We start from the raw sequence: 19,373 nt of genomic DNA, 5'->3' as shown, positions 1-19,373 counted from the left end.
TATTTTAAAGACTTGGTCTTCACTTGTTTAAATAAATTCATTTATTTTTTTACTTGGCTTCTTATAACTTTCAGAAAGACAATTGTAGAGAAAAAAATACAACCTAAAATTTTTTAAACACATATACCTTTTTACCTTTTAAATTCCTTCCTCTTCTTTCCCGACAATTAAAATCAATGTTCAAGTTAATTTGTTTTTAAATTATAAATGAAAATAAATACATTTTAATTTAATTCTTCATTTTAGCTTCTGTTTTTTCGTCGAAGAATATTTGTGAAATATTTCTTCAAACTTATGATTAAGTTTGGGCGGCATAGCTCGGTTGGTAGAGCGGCCGTGCCAGCAACTTGAGGGTTGCAGGTTCGATTCCCGCTTCCGCCATCCTAGTCACTGCCGTTGTGTTCTTGGGCAAGACACTTTACCCACTTAATCCCAGTGCCACCCACACTGGTTTAAATGTAACGTAGATATTGGGTTTCACTATGTAAAGCGCTTTGAGTCACTAGAGAAAAGCGCTATATAAATATAATTCACTTCACTAAAATAAAATAAAAAATATTCTGGCAAAAGTTCTATTTTGGTTTCATCTGACCACATGACATTCTCCCAATCCTCTGCTGTATCGTCCATGTATCCATTTTCGTACAAACTCAACTGTTGGTGTTTGGAGGAAGAAGAACACTGAGTTGCATCCCAAGAACACCATACCTACTGCGAAGCATGGGGGTGGAAACATCATGCTTTGGGGCTGTTTTTTCTGCTAAGGGGACAGGACGATTGATCCGTGTTAAGGAAAGAATGAATGGGGCCATGTATCGTGAGATTTTGAGCCAAAACCTCCTTCCATCAGTGAGAGCTTTGAATGGTTGACCAAATACTTATTTTCCACCATCATTTACAAATAAATTCTTTATGTGAATTCCTGTTTTTTTTTCACATTCTGTCTCCCCCAGTTGAAGTGTACCTATGATGAAAATTAAAGCTGAAAGCAGCGTTGGTCGGGTCCGCCTTTGGCCGCTGCCAAGCCCTGGTCTAAGTCAGACCTACATAGAGGTCTTTGTTTCATGTCTCTACGACATTCCTAACAGAAGTTACAAGCAGTTTTGTCTGGGTTTTTTCCTAGGGCGCGCTAGAGCACAATTTTGACTTTTGGGGTTTGTTTTTTTATTAGATGGCAATTTTCGCCAGTCCTGATGTGTGTGTAAAATTTGGTGAGTTTTGAAGCACGTTAAGGGCGTCAAATTACAGATCGGCGTTTCTGGATGTTGTTGATAAATGCCTTTCGCTTTGCATAGTAGAGCTTTAACTTGCACTTTGAAGCATTTTAAGGGGGTCAAATTACAGCTCAAAGAGGCAAAAATGACATTTTTTAGGAAACTTTGCGCAGGGGTTCTTTGAAGGGGCGTAAAATCAAAACCGGAGCAGTAATCAAAACTTTGTTGGATAGTTTTAATCAAAAGCATTCAATCTCTCTCCTGTGCGATTTTGAAGCCGAAACGACAAACGCACTCGGAGGAGTTTACGTTTGGAAAAAGGTGACGGGTTTTTACAAAACTTTTATTTTGAAGGGGTAATTTTTAACTTCCTGTTGATTTTTGCCGAAGGATGTCAATCATCTAAATGTAGGTCTAAGTGAGACCTACATAGAAGTTTTTGTTTCATGTCTTTCCGGCATTCCCACCGGAAGTTACAAGCAGTTTTGTCTGTGTTTTCTTCCTCGAAGCAGTTTTTGCTGTGTTTTGATCCAAAATTGCGCAAGAGCGCAATTTTGAGTTTTTTTGTTTGTTTATTTTTTCATTAGATCGCAATTTCTTCCAGTCCTGATGTGTGTGCCAAGTTTGGTGAGTTTTGAAGCATTTTAAGGGGGGTCAAATTTCAGCTCAAAGAGGCAAAAATTGAATTTTCCGCGAAAATTTTGTTTTGAAGGGGTTTTTTCCAACTTCCTGTTGATTTTTGCCCCAGAAGGTAAAATCATGAAATGTAGGTCCAAGTTAGACCTACGTGACAGTTTTTGTTTCATGTCTGTACGACATTCCTAACGGACGTTACATGCAATCTGTTTTTCTTTCCTTCCTAGGGGGCGGGTAAACAAAACTTTGTTGGGTAGTTTTAATCAAAAGGGTTCAATCTCTCTCCTGTGCGAGTTTGAAGCCGAAACGACAAACGCACTCGGAGGAGTTTATGTTTGGAAAAAGGTGACGGGTTTTTACAAAACTTTTATTTTGAAGGGATAATTTTTAACTTCCTGTTGATTTTTGCCGAAGGATGTCAATCATCTAAATGTAGGTCTAAGTGAGACCTACATATAAGTTTTTGTTTCATGTCTTTCCGGCATTCCCACCGGAAGTTACAAGCAGTTTTGTCTGTGTTTTCTTCCTCGAAGCAGTTTTTGCTGTGTTTTGATCCAAAATTGCGCAAAAGCGCAATTTTGAGTTTTTTTTGTTTGTTTATTTTTTCATTAGATCGCAATTTCTTCCAGTCCTGATGTGTGTGCCAAGTTTGGTGAGTTTTGAAGCATTTTAAGGGGGGTCAAATTTCAGCTCAAAGAGGCAAAAATTTAATTTTTCGCGAAAATTTGGTTTTGAAGGGGTTTTTTCCAACTTCCTGTTGATTTTTGCCCTACAAGGTAGAATTATGAAATGTAGGTCTAAGTTAGACCTACATGACAGTTTTTGTTTCATGTCTGTACGACATTCCTAACGGACGTTACATGCAGTCTGTTTTTCTTTCCTTCCTAGGGGGCGCGTAATCAAAACTTTGTTGGATAGTTTTAATCAAAAGGGTTCAATCTCTCTCCTGTGCGAGTTTGAAGCCGAAATGACAAACGCACTCTGAGGAGTTTACGTTTGGAAAAAGGTGACGGGTTTTTACAAAACTTTTATTTTGAAGGGGTAATTTTTAACTTCCTGTTGATTTTTGCCGAAGGATGTCAATCATCTAAATGTAGGTCTAAGTGAGACCTACATAGACGTTTTTGTTTCATGTCTTTCCGGCATTCTTACTGGAAGTTACAAGCAATTTTGGGGTTTGTTTTTTTCATTAGATCGCAATTTTTGCCAGTCCAGATGTGTGTGCCAAGTTTGGTGAGTTTTTGAAGGATTTTAAGGGGGTCAAATTACAGCTCAAAGAGGCAAAAATAGCATTTTTTGCGAAAACTTTGCATTGAATGGGTTTTTGCAAAATTTTTGTTGATTTTTGCCCTAGAAGGTACAATTAGGAAATCTAGGTCTAAGCCAGCCCTACATAGAAGTTTTTTGTTTCATGTCTTTCCGGCATTCTTACTGGAAGTTCCAAGCAATTTTGTTTGTGTTTTCTTCCTAGGAGCAGTTTTTGCTGTGTTTTATTCAAAAATTGCGCTAGAGCGCATTTTTTGATTTTGGGGTTTGTTTTTTTCATTAGATCGTAATTTTGCCAGTCCAGATGTGTGTGCCAAGTTTGGTGAGTTTTGAAGGATTTTAAGGGGGTCAAATTACAGCTCAAAGGGGCAAAAATAGCATTTTTTGCGAAAACTTTGCTTTGAATGGGTTTTTGCAAAAATTTTGTTGATTTTTGCCCTAGAAGGTACAATTATGAAATCTAGGTCTAAGTCAGCCCTACATAGAGGTTTTTGTTTCATGTCTTTCCGGCATTCTTACTGGAAGTTACAAGCAATTTTGTTTGTGTTTTCTTCCTAGGAGCAGTTTTTGCTGTGTTTTATTCAAAAATTGCGCTAGAGCGCATTTTTTGATTTTGGGGTTTGTTTTTTTCATTAGATCGTAATTTTGCCAGTCCAGATGTGTGTGCCAAGTTTGGTGAGTTTTGAAGGATTTTAAGGGGGTCAAATTACAGCTCAAAGGGGCAAAAATAGCATTTTTTGCGAAAACTTTGCTTTGAATGGGTTTTTGCAAAAATTTTGTTGATTTTTGCCCTAGAAGGTACAATTATGAAATCTAGGTCCAAGTCAGCCCTACATAGAGGTTTTTGTTTCATGTCTTTCCGGCATTCTTACTGGAAGTTACAAGCAATTTTGTTTGTGTTTTCTTCCTAGGAGCAGTTTTTGCTGTGTTTTATTCAAAAATTGCGCTAGAGCGCATTTTTTGATTTTGGGGTTTGTTTTTTTCATTAGATCGCAATTTTTGCCAGTCCTGATGTGTGTGCCAAGTTTGGTGAGTTTTGAAGGATTTTAAGGGGGTCAAATTACAACTCAAAGAGGCAAAAATAGCATTTTTTGCGAAAACTTTGCTTTGAATGGGTTTTTGCAAAATGTTTGTTGATTTTTGCCCTAGAAGGTACAATTATGAAATCTAGGTCTAAGTCAGCCCTACATAGAAGTTTTTGTTTCATGTCTTTCCGGCATTCTTACTGGAAGTTCCAAGCAATTTTGTTTGTGTTTTCTTCCTAGGAGCAGTTTTTGCTGTGTTTTATTCAAAAATTGCGCTAGAGCGCATTTTTTGATTTTGGGGTTTGTTTTTTTCATTAGATCGCAATTTTTGCCAGTCCTGATGTGTGTGCCAAGTTTGGTGAGTTTTGAAGGATTTTAAGGGGGTCAAATTACAGCTCAAAGAGGAAAAAATTGCATTTTTTGCGAAAACTTTGCTTTGAATGGTTTTTTGCAAAATGTTTGTTGATTTTTGCCCTAGAAGATACAATTATGAAATCTAGGTCTAAGTCAGCCCTACATAGAAGTTTTTGTTTCATGTCTTTCCGGCATTCTTACTGGAAGTTACAAGCAATTTTGTTTGTGTTTTCTTCCTAGGAGCAGTTTTTGCTGTGTTTTATTCAAAAATTGCGCTAGAGCGAATTTTTTGATTTTGGGGTTTGTTTTTTTCGTTAGATCGCAATTTTTGCCAGTCCAGATGTGTGTGCCAAGTTTGGTGAGTTTTGAAGGATTTTAAGGGGGTCAAATTACAGCTCAAAGAGGCAAAAATAGCATTTTTTTGCAAAAACTTTGCTTTGAATGGGTTTTTGCAAAATGTTTGTTGATTTTTGCCCTAGAAGGTACAATTATGAAATCTAGGTCTAAGTCAGCCCTACATAGAGGTTTTTGTTTCATGTCTTTCCGGCATTCTTACTGGAAGTTACAAGCAGTTTTGTTTGTGTTTTCTTCCTAGGAGCAGTTTTTGCTGTGTTTTATTCAAAAATTTTGCTAGAGCGCATTTTTTGATTTTGGGGTTTGTTTTTTTCATTAGATCGCAATTTTTGCCAGTCCAGATGTGTGTGCCAAGTTTGGTGAGTTTTGAAGCATTTTAAGGGGGTCAAATTACAGCTCAAAGAGGCAAAAATAGCACTTTTTGCGAAAACTTTGCTTTGAATGGGTTTTTGCAAAATTTTTGTTGATTTTTGCCCTAGAAGGTACAATTAGGAAATCTAGGTCTAAGTCAGCCCTACATAGAAGTTTTTGTTTCATGTCTTTCCGGCATTCTTACTAGAAGTTACAAGCAGTTTTGTTTGTGTTTTCTTCCTAGGAGCAGTTTTTGCTGTGTTTTATTCAAAAATTGCGCTAGAGCGCATTTTTTGATTTTGGGGTTTGTTTTTTTCATTAGATCGCAATTTTTGCCAGTCCAGATGTGTGTGCCAAGTTTGGTGAGTTTTGAAGCATTTTAAGGGGGTCAAATTACAGCTCAAAGAGGCAAAAATAGCATTTTTTGCAAAAACTTTGCTTTGAATGGGTTTTTGCAAAATTTTTGTTGATTTTTGCCCTAGAAGGTACAATTATGAAATCTAGGTCTAAGTCAGCCCTACATAGAAGTTTTTGTTTCATGTCTTTCCGGCATTCTTACTAGAAGTTACAAGCAGTTTTGTTTGTGTTTTCTTCCTAGGAGCAGTTTTTGCTGTGTTTTATTCAAAAATTGCGCTAGAGCGCATTTTTTGATTTCAGGATTTGTTTTTTTCGTTAGATCGCAATTTTTGCCAGTCCTGATGTGTGTGCCAAGTTTGGTGAGTTTTGAAGGATTTTAAGGGGGTCAAATTGCAGCTCAAAGAGACAAAAATAGTATTTTTTGCGAAAACTTTGCTTTGAATGGGTTTTTGCAAAAATTTTGTTGATTTTTGCCCTAGAAGGTACAATTATGAAATCTAGGTCTAAGTCAGCCCTACATAGAAGTTTTTGTTTCATGTCTTTCCGGCATTCTTACTAGAAGTTACAAGCAGTTTTGTTTGTGTTTTCTTCCTAGGAGCAGTTTTTGCTGTGTTTTATTCAAAAATTGCGCTAGAGCGCATTTTTTGATTTTAGGATTTGTTTTTTTCATTAGATCGCAATTTTTGCCAGTCCAGATGTGTGTGCCAAGTTTGGTGAGTTTTGAAGGATTTTAAGGGGGTCAAATTACAGCTCAAAGAGGCGAAAATAGCATTTTTTGCGAAAACTTTGCTTTGAATGGATTTTTGCAAAATTTTTGTTGATTTTTGCCCTAGAAGGTACGATTATGAAATCTAGGTCTAAGTCAGCCCTACATAGAGGTTTTTGTTTCATGTCTCTACGACAATCCTAACGAAAGTTACAAACAGTCTGTTTTTCTTTCCTTCCTAGGGGGCGCTAGCGCGCAATTTTGATTTTTCTGGTTTGGCTGCCTAATAAGTTGGGAAGGCATGCCAGACCGATGTGTGTCAAATTTGGTGAGTTTTGAAGCATGTTAAGGGGGTCAAATTACAGCGCATAGGTGCGGAATAATAATAAAACGCACCAGTTTCAATAGGGTCCGCAGGCCCATTGCAAAGGACTCCTGTGGAGTCCTTTGCAATGGGCCTGCGGACCCTAATTACAGACCTCTGTCATCATTTTAAGTGCACAATCGGTGGCTGATTAAATACTTTCTTGCCCCACTGAACATCGATGATGTTTTGGTGTGGAATAACAAAATTTGTCCTCTTTTCAGCATTTTGACCAACATCCTGGACGTCCACCAAAACATGGGCTACTGCCCGCAGTTCGACGCCATCGATGAGTTGCTGACTGGAAGAGAACACCTTCACCTCTACGCTCGCCTCCGCGGGGTCCCCGAGGCGGAGATCAGCCGGGTGAGGAGGAGCAGGACCACGTACTTAAGACCTGCATGCAGGGGCGTGAACCCACCTGTTTGCAGATAGCGGAGTGGGCCATCCAGAAGCTGGGTCTGGCCGAGTACGCCGGACAAAGCGCCGGCACCTACAGCGGCGGGAACCGCAGGAAACTGTCAACAGCCATCGCCATGATCGGCTGTCCCGCTCTGGTCCTGCTGGTGAGTCCCACATCCGGACTAAACCTCCCAATAATGTAAGCCATGGGTGTCAAACTCTGGCCCCGTGTAATTAGGGTCCTTGGCCCATTGCAAAAGGACTCCACAGGAGTCCTTTTGCAATGGGCCAAGGACCCTATTGAAACTGTCAGGTTTTATTATTAGGGTCCTTGGCCCATGGCAAAGGACTCCTGTGGAGTCCTTTGCCATGGGCCAAGGACCCTATTGAAACTGCTGTGTTTTATTATTATTCCGCACCTACGCGCTGTAATTTGACCCCCTTAACATGCTTCAAAACTCACCAAATTTGACACACACGTCGGTATAGCAAACCTTCCCAACATATTAAGCAACCAATCCCCCAAAAATGAAAATTGCGCTCTAGCGCCCCCTAGAAAGAATACAAAAAAACCAGACTGCTTGTAAGTTCCGTTAGGAATGTCGTAGAGACATGAAACAACAACCTCTATGTAGGGCTGACTTAGACCTAGATTTCATAATTGTATCTTCTAGGGCAAAAATCAACAAGAATTTTGCAAAAAACCCATTCAAAGCAAAATTTTCGCAAAAAAATGCAATTTTTGCCGCTTTGAGCTGTTATTTGACCCCCTTAAAATGCTTCAAAACTCACCAAACTTGGCACACACATCAGGACTAGCAGAAATTGCGATATAATGAAAAAAACTAAACCCGAAAATTAAAACATGTGCTCTAGCGCAATTTTTGAATAAAACACAGAAAAAACTGCTCCTAGGAAGAGAAAACAGACAAAACTGCTTGTAACTTCCCTACCGGAAGTTACAAGCAGTTTTGTCGGAATGTCGGAAAGACATGAAACAAAAACCTCTATGTAGGTCTTACTTAGACCTACATTTAGATAAATAACATCCTTCAGGAAAAATCAACAGGAAGTTGACAAATACCCTTTCAAAATAAAAGTTTTGTTAACACCCGTCACCTTTTTTCAAACGTTATCTCCTCTGAGCTTGTTTGTCGTTTCGGCTTCAAACTTGCACAAGAGAGAGATTGAACCTTTTTGATTAAAATGTATTCGCAGAGTTTTGATTACTGCTCCGGTTTTGATTTTACGCGCCTTCAAAGAACCCCTGCGCAAAGTTTCCTAAAAAATTTAATTTTTGCCTCTTTGAGCTGTAATTTGACCCCTTTAAAATGCTTCAAAGTGCAAGTTAAAGCTCTACTATACAAAGCGAAAGCCATTTATCAACAACATCCATAAACGCCGATCTGTAATTTGACACCCTTACCATGCTTTAAAACTCACCAAATTTTACACACACATCAGGACTGGCGAAAATTGCCATCTAATAAAAAAACAAACCCCAAAAGTCAAAATTGCGCTCCAGCGCCCCCTAGGAAAAAACCCAGACAAAACTGCTTGTAACTTCTGTTAGGAATGTCTTAGAGACATGAAACAAAGACCTCTATATAGATCTGACTTACACCTGGGCTTGGCAGCGGCCAAAGGCGGACCCGACCAACGCTGCTTGCAGCTTTAATTATTATTAGGGTCCGCAGGCCCATGGCAAAGGACTCCTGTTAGGGTCCTTGGCCCATGGCAAAGGACTTCTGTGGAGTCCTTTGCCATGGGCCAAGGACCCTATTGAAACTGCTGTGTTTTATTATTATTCCGCACCTACGCGCTGTAATTTGACCCCCTTAACATGCCTCAAAACTCACCAAATTTGACACACACGTCGGTATAGCAAACCTTCCCAACATATTAAGCAACCAATCCCCCAAAAATGAAAATTGCGCTCTAGCGCCCCCTAGAAAGAATAAAAAAAAAACAGACTGCTTGTAACTTCCGTTAGGAATGTCGTAGAGACATGAAACAAAAACCTCTATGTAGGGCTGACATAGACCTAGATTTCATAATTGTATCTTCTAGGGCAAAAATCAACAAGAATTTTGCCAAAAACCCATTCAAAGCAAAATTTTCGCAAAAAAATGCTATTTTTGCCGCTTTGAGCTGTTATTTGACCCCCTTAAAATGCTTCAAAACTCACCAAACTTGGCACACACATCAGGACTGGCAAAAATTGTGATCTAATGAAAAAAACTAAACCCGAAAATTAAAACATGTGCTCTAGCGCAATTTTTGAATAAAACACAGAAAAAACTGCTCCTAGGAAGAGAAAACAGACAAAACTGCTTGTAACTTCCCTACCGGAAGTTACAAGCAGTTTTGTCGGAATGTCGGAAAGACATGAAACAAAAACCTCTATGTAGGTCTTACTTAGACCTACATTTAGATAAATAACATCCTTCAGGAAAAATCAACAGGAAGTTGACAAATACCCTTTCAAAATAAAAGTTTTGTTAACACCCGTCACCTTTTTTCAAACGTTATCTCCTCTGAGCTTGTTTGTCGTTTCGGCTTCAAACTTGCACAAGAGAGAGATTGAACCTTTTTGATTAAAATGTATTCGCAGAGTTTTGATTACTGCTCCGGTTTTGATTTTACGCGCCTTCAAAGAACCCCTGCGCAAAGTTTCCTAAAAAATTTAATTTTTGCCTCTTTGAGCTGTAATTTGACCCCTTTAAAATGCTTCAAAGTGCAAGTTAAAGCTCTACTATACAAAGCGAAAGCCATTTATCAACAACATCCATAAACACCGATCTGTAATTTGACACCCTTACCATGCTTTAAAACTCACCAAATTTTACACACACATCAGGACTGGCGAAAATTGCCATCTAATAAAAAAACAAACCCCAAAAGTCAAAATTGCGCTCCAGCGCCCCCTAGGAAAAAACCCAGACAAAACTGCTTGTAACTTCTGTTAGGAATGTCGTAGAGACATGAAACAAAGACCTCTATATAGATCTGACTTACACCTGGGCTTGGCAGCGGCCAAAGGCGGACCCGACCAACGCTGCTTGCAGCTTTAATTATTATTAGGGTCCTTGGCCCATGGCAAAGGACTCCTGTTAGGGTCCTTGGCCCATGGCAAAGGACTTCTGTGGAGTCCTTTGCCATGGGCCAAGGACCCTATTGAAACTGCTGTGTTTTATTATTATTCCGCACCTACGCGCTGTAATTTGACCCCCTTAACATGCTTCAAAACTCACCAAATTTGACACACACGTCGGTATAGCAAACCTTCCCAACATATTAAGCAACCAATCCCCCAAAAATGAAAATTGCGCTCTAGCGCCCCCTAGAAAGAATAAAAAAAGACAGACTGCTTGTAACTTCCGTTAGGAATGTCGTAGAGACATGAAACAAAAACCTCTATGTAGGGCTGACTTAGACCTAGATTTCATAATTGTATCTTCTAGGGCAAAAATCAACAAGAATTTTGCAAAAAACCCATTCAAAGCAAAATTTTCGCAAAAAAATGCTATTTTTGCCGCTTTGAGCTGCAATTTGACCCCCTTAAAATGCTTCAAAACTCACCAAACTTGGCACACACATCATTACTGGCGGAAATTGCGATCTAAAGAAAAAACCAAATCCCAATACTCAAAATTGTGCTCTAGCGCAATTTTTGAATAAAACACAGCAAAAACTGCTCCTAGGAAGAAAATACAAACAAAATTGCTTGTAACTTCCAGTAGGAATGCCGGAAAGACATGAAACAAAAACTTCTATGTAGGTCTCGCTTAGACCTACATTTAGATGATTGATATCCTTCGGCAAAAATCAACAGGAAGTTAAAATGACCCCTTCAAAATAAAAGTTTTGTAAACACCCGTCACCAACTTGTTTAGGTCCTAATAAAAGGCTAATTTGTTCAATTCTGGCCCGCGGCTTTGTTCAGTTTTTACATTTTGGCCCACTCTGTGTTTGAGTATGACACCCCTGATGTAAGCACCCGTCACCTTTTTTCAAAAGTTATTTCCTCTGAGCGCGTTTGTCGTTTCGGCTTCAAATTCGCACAGGAGAGAGATTGAACCCTTCTGATTAAAAGTATAGAACAGAGTTTTGATTACTGCTCCGGTTTTGATTTTACGCGCCTTCAAAGAACCCCTGCGCAAAGTTACCTAAAAAATGTCATTTTTGCCTCTTTGAGCTGTAATTTGACCCCTTTAAAATGCTTCAAAGTGCAAGTTAATGCTCTACTATACAAAGCGAAATCCATTTATCAACAACATCCAGAAACGCCGATCTGTTATTTGACCCCCTTACCATGCTTTAAAACTCACCAAATTTTACACCCACATCAGGACTGGCGAAAATTGCCATCTAATAAAAAACCAAACCCTAAAAATAAAAATTGCGCTCTAGCGCCCCCTAGGAAAAAACCCAGACAAAACTGCTTGTAACTTCTGTTAGGAATGTCGTAGAGACATGAAACAAAGACCTCTATGTAGGTCTGACTTAGACCAGGGCTTGGCAGCGGCCAAAGGCGGACCTGACCAACGCTGCTTGCAGCTTTAATTAGGGTCCGCACTGCCAGCAAAGGACTCTGTCCTTTGCCATGGCAAGGACCCTATTGAATCTGTAGCGTTTTATTATTCTTTCTTTCTTCCGCACCGATACTCGCCTATGCGCTGTATTTTGACCCCCTGACCATGCTTCAAAACTCACCAAATTTGACACACACGTCGGTGAGGAGTTTCTCCCCAACATATTAGGGAGCCAAAAAATGAATTGCTTGTAACTTCGGTTAGGAATGTCGTAGAGACATGAAACAAAATCCTCTATGTAGGTCTGACCAAGACCTAAATTCCCCATTAGAAATGCCTATACCTAAAATCAACAGAAATTTTGCAAAACCCTTTCAAAGCAAAATTTTCGCAAAAAATGCAATTTTTCCCTCTTTGAGCTGTAATTTGACCCCCTTAAAATGCTTCAAAACTCACCAAACTTGGCAGACATATCAAGACTGGCAGAAATTGCGATCTAACGAAAAAAATTTTTTATAAAACTCAAAATTGCGCTCTACAAAATTTTTTGAATGAAACATAGAAAAAACTGCTTCTAGGAAGAAAACACAGACAAAACTGCTTGTAACTTCCGGTAGGAATGTCGGAAAGACATGAAACAAAAACTTCTATGTAGGTCTTACTTAGACCTACATTTTAATAATTGACAGCTAGCAGAAAAAATCAACAGGAAGTTGGCAATTACCCCTTCAAAATAAAAGTTTTGTGAAAAAACGTCACCTTTCTTCAAAAGTTATCTCCTCTGAGCGCGTTTGTCGTTTCGGCTTCAAACTCGCTCAGGAGAGAGTTTGGACCCTTCTGATTAAAAGTATAGATCAAAGTTTTGATAAGTTTTAAGGTTTTGATTTTACGCGCCTTCAAAGACGCCTTGCGCAAAGTTTCATAAAAAATGTAATTTTTGCCTCTTTGAGCTGTAATTTGACCCCCTTAAAATGCTTCAAAACTCACCAAACTTGGCACACACATCAGGACTGGCAACAATTGCGAGCTAATAAAAAAACCAAAGCCCAAATCTCAAAATTGTGCTCTAGCGCCCCCTAGGAATACAACAAAGACAAACTGCTCCTAGGAAGAAAACAAAGACAAAACTGCTTGTAACTTCCGGTAGGAATGTCGTAGAGACATGAAACAAAAACCACTATGTAGGTCTGACTTAGACCTACATTTGAATAATTGACATGCTTTGGCAAAAATCAACAGGAAGCTTGATATTTTCACTTCAATACAACAACTGCATTACTTTCACAATGCATTAAATAGTGGCACGAAGGTGTTTGATACAGTGGGGCTCGGGGACAGCAACCCAAGGCGCGCTCGCACCTTCGCACCCTAATTTGACCCCCTTAACATGCTTCAAAACTCACCAAATTTGACACACACATCGGTATGGAGCGGCAGACCAACTTATTAAGCAACCAAACCCAAAAAATTAAAATTGCGCGCTAGCGCCCCCTAGGAAGAGACAAAAAACAGACTGCTTGTAACTTCCGTTAGGAATGTCGTAGAGACATGAAACAAAATCCTCTATGTAGAACTGACCTAGACCTAAATTCCCCATCAGAAACTCCTATACCTAAAATCAACAGAAATTTTGCAAAACCCTTTCAAAGCAAAATTTTTGAAAAAAAACGCTATTTTTGCCTCTTTGAGCTGTAATTTGACCCCCTTAAAATGCTTCAAAACTCCCCAAACTTGGCACACACATCAGGACTGGCAGAAATTGCGATCTAGTGAAAAAACCAAACCTTAAAACTCAAAATTGCGCTCTATTGCAATTTTTGAATAAAACACAGAAAAAACTGCTCCTAGGAAGAGGAAACAGATAAAACTGCTTGTAACTTCTGGTAGGAATGTCGGACAGACATGAAACAAAAACCTCAATGTAGGTCTCACCTAGACCTACATTTTGATAGGTGGCATCTTTCAGTTAAAATCAACAGGAAGTTGGCAATTACCCCTTCAAAATAAAGGTTTTGTAAAAAGCCGTCACCTTTTTCCAGACAAAACTGCATGTAACTTCTGTTAGGAATGTCGTAGAGTGATGAAATAAAAACTTCTATGTAGGTCTGACTAAGATCGGGACTCGGGACACGGCGGCGGCGGCCAACGGCGGACCCGACCAACGCTGCTTGCAGCTTTAATTATTAGGGTCCGCCCTGCCTATGGCAAAGGACTCCACAGGAGTCCTTTGCCATAGGCAAGGACCCTATTGTTCCTGTAACGTTTTATTCTTTCTTTCTTTCTTCCGCACCGTCGCGCCCCAATTTCACCCTCTTAACATATTTCAAAACTCACCAAATTTGACACACACGTCGGTCTTTCATGCCTTCCCAACATATTAGGCAGCCAAATCATAAAAATCAAAATTGCGCAATAGCGCCCCCTAGGAAAAAAAAAAAAGAGACTGCTTGTAACTTCCGTTAGGAATGTCGTAGAGACATGAAACAAAAACCTCTATATAGGGCTGACTTAGACCTACATTTCATAATTGTATCTTCTGGGGCAAAAATCAACAAAAATTTTGCAAAAACCCATTCAAAGCAAAATTTTCAAAAAAAAATGCTACTTTTGCCTCTTTGATCTGTAATTTGACCCCCTTAAAATGCTTCAAAACTCACCAAACTTGGCACACACATCAGGACTAGCAGAAATTGCGATATAATGAAAAAACCGATCCCGAAAAATGAAAAATGCGCTCTAGCGCAATTTTTAAATAAAACACAGAAAATACTGCTCCTAGGAAGAGAAAACAGACAAAACTGCTTGTAACTTCCAGTAGGAATGCCGGAAAGACATGAAACAAAAACTTCTATGTAGGTCTCACTTAGACCTACATTTTAATAATTGACAGCTAGCAGAAAAAATCAACAGGAAGTTGGCAATTACCTTAGACCTACATTTTAATAATTGACAGCTAGCAGAAAAAATCAACAGGAAGTTGGCAATTACCCCTTCAAAATAAAAGTTTTGTGAAAAAACGTCTCCTTTCTTCAAAAGTTATCTCCTCTGAGCGCTTTTGTCGTTTCGGCTTCAAACTCGCACAGGAGAGAGTTTGGACCCTTCTGAATAAAAGTATAGATCAAAGTTTTGATAAGTTTTAAGGTTTTGATTTTACGCGCCTTCAAAGACGCCTTGCGCAAAGTTTCCTAAAAAATGTAATTTTTGCCTCTTTGAGCTGTAATTTGACCCCCTTAAAATGCTTCAAAACTCACCAAACCTGGCACACACATCAGGACTGGCAACAATTGCGAGCTAATAAAAAAACCAAACCCCAAAACTCAAAATTGTGCTCTAGCGCCCCCTAGGAATACAACACAGACAAACTACTTCCAGGAGGAAAACGCAGACAAAACTGCTTGTAACTTCCGGTAGGAATGTCAGAGAGACATGAAACAAAAACCACTATGTAGGTCTGACCTAGACCTACATTTGAATAATTAACATACTTTAGCAAAAATCAACAGGAAGCTTGATATTTTCACTTCAATACAACAACTGCATTACTTTCACAATGCATTAAATAGTGTCAGCAAGGCGCCTTCGACAGTGGGGATCGGGGACAGCAACCCAAGGCGCGCTCGCACCTTCGCACCCTAATTTGACCCCCTTAACACACTTCAAAACTCACCAAATTTGACACACACATCGGTATGGAGCGGCAGACCAACTTATTAAGCAACCAAACCCCAAAAATTTAAATTGCGCGCTAGCACCCCCTAGGAAGACACAAAAAACAGACTGCTTGTAACTTCCGTTAGGAATGTCGTAGAGACATGAAACAAAAACCTCTGTGTAGGTCTGACTAAGACCTACATTTCCAATAAAAAACGTCAATACCCAAAATCAACAGAAATTTTGCAAAAACTCATTCAAAGCAACATTTACGCAAAAAATGCTATTTTTGCCTCTTTGAGCTGTAATTTGACCCCCTTAAAATGCTTCAAAACTCACCAAACTTGGCACACACATCAGGACTGGCAGAAATTGCGATCTAGTGAAAAAACCAAACCTTAAAACTCAAAATTGCGCTCTATTGCAATTTTTGAAAAAAACACAGAAAAAACTGCTCCTAGGAAGAGGAAACGGATAAAACTGCTTGTAACTTCTGGTAGGAATGTCGGACAGACATGAAACAAAAACCCCTATGTTGGTCTCACTTAGACCTACATTTTGATAGGTGGCATCTTTCAGTTAAAATCAACAGGAAGTTGGCAATGACCCCTTCAAAATAAAAGTTTTGTAAAAAGCCGTCACCTTTTTCCAGACAAAACTGCTTGTAACTTCTGTTAGGAATGTCGTAGAGACATGAAACAAAGACCTCTATGTTGGTCTGACTAAGATCAGGACTCGGACACGGCGGCGGCGGCAGCGGCCAACGGCGGACCCGACCAACGCTGCTTGCAGCTTTAATTATTATTATTATTTGAAACTTAATTTTGCATGTCACTATAAAGTAACATAAGCCTTGCTTGTTCAATATTCATTGCAAAACTTGTTTAGGTCCTAATAAAAGGCTAATTTGTTCAATTATGGCCCGCGGCTTTGTTCAGTTTTTACATTTTGGCCCACTCTGTGTTTGAGTATGACACCCCTGATGTAAGCACCCGTCACCTTTTTTCAAAAGTTATCTCCTCTGAGCGCGTTTGTCGTTTCGGCTTCAAATTCGCACAGGAGAGAGATTGAACCCTTCTGATTAAAAGTATAGAACAGAGTTTTGATTACTGCTCCGGTTTTGATTTTACGCGCCTTCAAAGAACCCCTGCGCAAAGTTACCTAAAAAATGTCATTTTTGTCTCTTTGAGCTGTAATTTGACCCCTTTAAAATGCTTCAAAGTGCAAGTTAAAGCTCTACTATACAAAGCGAAAGCCATTTATCAACAACATCCAGAAACGCCGATCTGTAATTTGACCCCCTTACCATGCTTTAAAACTCACCAAATTTTACACACACATCAGGACTGGCGAAAATTGCCATCTAATAAAAAACCAAACCCCAAAAGTCAAAATTGCGCTCCAGCGCCCCCTAGGAAAAAACCCAGACAAAACTGCTTGTAACTTCTGTTAGGAATGTCGTAGAGACATGAAACAAAGACCTCTATGTAGGTCTGACTTAGACCAGGGCTCGGCAGCGGCCAAAGGCGGACCCGACCAACGCTGCTTGCAGCTTTAATTATTATTATGATTTGAAAGTCAATTTTGCATGTCACTATAAAATAACATAAGCCTTGCTTGTTCAATATTCATTGCAAAACTTGTTTAGGTCCTATTAAAAGGCTAATTTGTTCAATTATGGCCCGCGGCTTTGTTCAGTTTTTACATTTTGGCCCACTCTGTATTTGAGTTTGACACCCCTGATGTAAGCAAAATGTGTATTTTTTGTTCTCCCTGTCAGGATGAACCCACCACAGGCATGGACCCGCTGTCCAGGCGCTTCCTCTGGAGCTCCATCGTGAGCGTGATCCAGGAGAAACGAGCTGTCGTCCTCACCTCACACAGGTGCGCCACACTTCCGAATGTGGATTTAGGAGTAGTTTGGAACATAACGGTTCGCTGTGCCTTTAACAGCATGGAGGAATGTGAGGCGCTCTGCACACGTCTGGCCATCATGGTCAACGGCTCCTTCAAGTGTCTCGGAACCATTCAGCAACTCAAATACAAGTTGGTCACTTTCCTGCTCGTCCACTTTTTGACTCTGCGACAATAAAATAAATTAATAAATATTCAGTTGAATGCACTACAAAGACAAGATATTTGATGTTCAAACTCATAAACTTAATTTTTTTTTGCAAGTAATAATCAGAATTTCATGGCTGCAACACATGCCAAAGTAGTTGGGAAAGGGCATGTTCACCACTGTGTTACATCACCTTTTCTTTTAACACTCAATAAACGTTTGGGAACTGAGGAAACTAATTGTTGAAGCTTTGAAAGTGGAATTATTTCCCATTCTTGCTTGATGAACAGTTAAGTCGAAATTTTACGCTTCATAATCCGCCGCACATTTTCCATGGGAGACAGGTCTGGGCTGCAGGCGGGCCAGGAAAGTACCCGCACTCTTTCTTTACAAAGCCACGCTGTTGTAGCACGTGCTGAAGGTGGCTTGGCATCGTCTTGCGGAAATAAGCAGGGGCGTCCATGAAAAAGACGGCGCTTACATGGCAGCATATGTTGTTCCAAAACCTGTATGTACCTTTCAGCATTAATGGTGCCTTCACAGATGTGTAAGTTACCCATGCCTTGGGCACTAATGCACCCCCATACCATCACAGATGCTGGCTTTTGAACTTTGCGCCTATAACAATCCGGATGGTTCTCTTTCTCTTTGTTCCGGATGACACGATGCCCACAGTTTCCAAAAACAATTTGAAATGTGGACTCGTCGGACCACAGAACACTTTTCCACTTTGCATCAGTCCATCTTAGATGATCTCGGGCCCAGAGAAGCCGGCGGCGTTTCTGGATGTTGTTGATAAATGGCTTTCGCTTTGCATAGTAGAGCTTTAACTTGCACTTACAGGTGTAGCGACAAACTGTATTTAGTGACAGTGGTTTTCTGAAGTGTTCCTGAGCCCGTGTGGTGATATCCTTTAGAGATTGATGTTGGTTTTTTACTACGAAGTTACGCTGTTGACCCGCTCGACATCCATTGCTTTCGGTCCCCTAGAGAGAGGGGGGGTTGCCCACTTCTGAGGTCCACTCCAAGGTTTCTCATAGTCAGCATTGTCACTGGCGTCCCACTGGATGTGAATTCTCCCCGCCCACTGGGTGTGAGTTTTCCTTGCCCTTTTGTGGGTTCTTCCGAGGATGTCGTAGTCGTAATGGTTTGTACAGTCCTTTGAGACATTTGTGATTTAGGGCTATATAAGTAAACATTGATTGATTGATTGAATGTTGTAACACGTGGCTTAGCATTGTTTTGCTGAAATAAGCAGGGGCGTCCATGATAACTTTGGATGACAACATATGTTGTTTCAAAACCTGTATGGACCATCCAGCATTAATGTTGCCTTGGGCACCAATGCACCTCCATACTATCACAGATGCTGGCTTTTGAACTTTGCGCCTATAACAATCTGGATGGTTGTTCTCCTCTTTGTTCTGGAGGACACCACGTCGAAAGTTTCCAAATATAATTTGAAAAGTGGACTGGTCAGACCACAGAACACTTTTCTACTTTGCATCAGTCCATCTTAAAAGAGCTCTGGCCCAGCGAAGCCGGCGGCGTTCCTGGGTGTTGTTGACAAACGGCTTTCGCTTTGCATTGTACAGTTTTAACTTGCACTTACAGATGTAGCGACAAATCGTAGTTACTGACAGTGGTTTTCTGAAGTGTTCCTGAGCCCATGTGGTGATCAGCTGATGACTTTATGCAATTCTTTAGTAAGAAAATTGAAGTCATTAGAAAGGAGATTAAAGACAATGCGTCCCAGCTGCAAAGGGTTCTATTAACACTGACACGATTGTATATACGGCGGATACTGCCCTCCAAAATAGTTTCTCTCGTTTTGAGGAAATAACATTAGAGGAATTGTTACAACATGTAAATGGAATAAAACAAACAACATGTTTACTTGACCCTCTTCCTGGGAAACTGATCAAGGAGCTCTTTGTATTATTAGGTCCATCAGTGCTAAATATTATAAACTTATCACTTTCCTCGGGCACTGTTCCCCTAGCATTCAAAAAAGCGGTTATTCATCCTCTTCTTAGAAGACCTAACCTCGATCCTGACCTCATGGTAAACTACCGACCGGTGTCTCACCTTCCCTT

At 39.9% G+C, this 19,373-nt stretch overlaps 1 protein-coding gene across 5 annotated transcripts in view; it reads left to right on the top strand.

Moving 5' to 3' along the window:
- The window catches only part of LOC133569755 (retinal-specific phospholipid-transporting ATPase ABCA4-like), a 170,282-nt gene that overhangs the window by 139,755 nt on the left and 11,154 nt on the right, over nt 1-19,373 (top strand). For 4 of the 5 annotated variants that reach the window (XM_061922331.1, XM_061922332.1, XM_061922329.1 and 1 more), the window contains 4 exons: nt 6,852-6,993; nt 7,059-7,193; nt 16,996-17,099; nt 17,169-17,261. In XM_061922331.1, the coding sequence (XP_061778315.1) occupies nt 6,852-6,993; nt 7,059-7,193; nt 16,996-17,099; nt 17,169-17,261 (474 nt within the window). Of the gene's footprint in view, nt 1-6,505; nt 6,592-6,851; nt 6,994-7,058; nt 7,194-16,995; nt 17,100-17,168; nt 17,262-19,373 lie in introns of those variants that run through there. The other variant, XR_009809877.1, reaches the window with a different exon arrangement.

Source organism: Nerophis ophidion, linkage group LG15, assembly GCF_033978795.1.
Source record: "Nerophis ophidion isolate RoL-2023_Sa linkage group LG15, RoL_Noph_v1.0, whole genome shotgun sequence".
NCBI lineage: Eukaryota > Metazoa > Chordata > Actinopteri > Syngnathiformes > Syngnathidae > Nerophis > Nerophis ophidion.
This window is presented reverse-complemented; position numbering and strand designations above follow the sequence as displayed.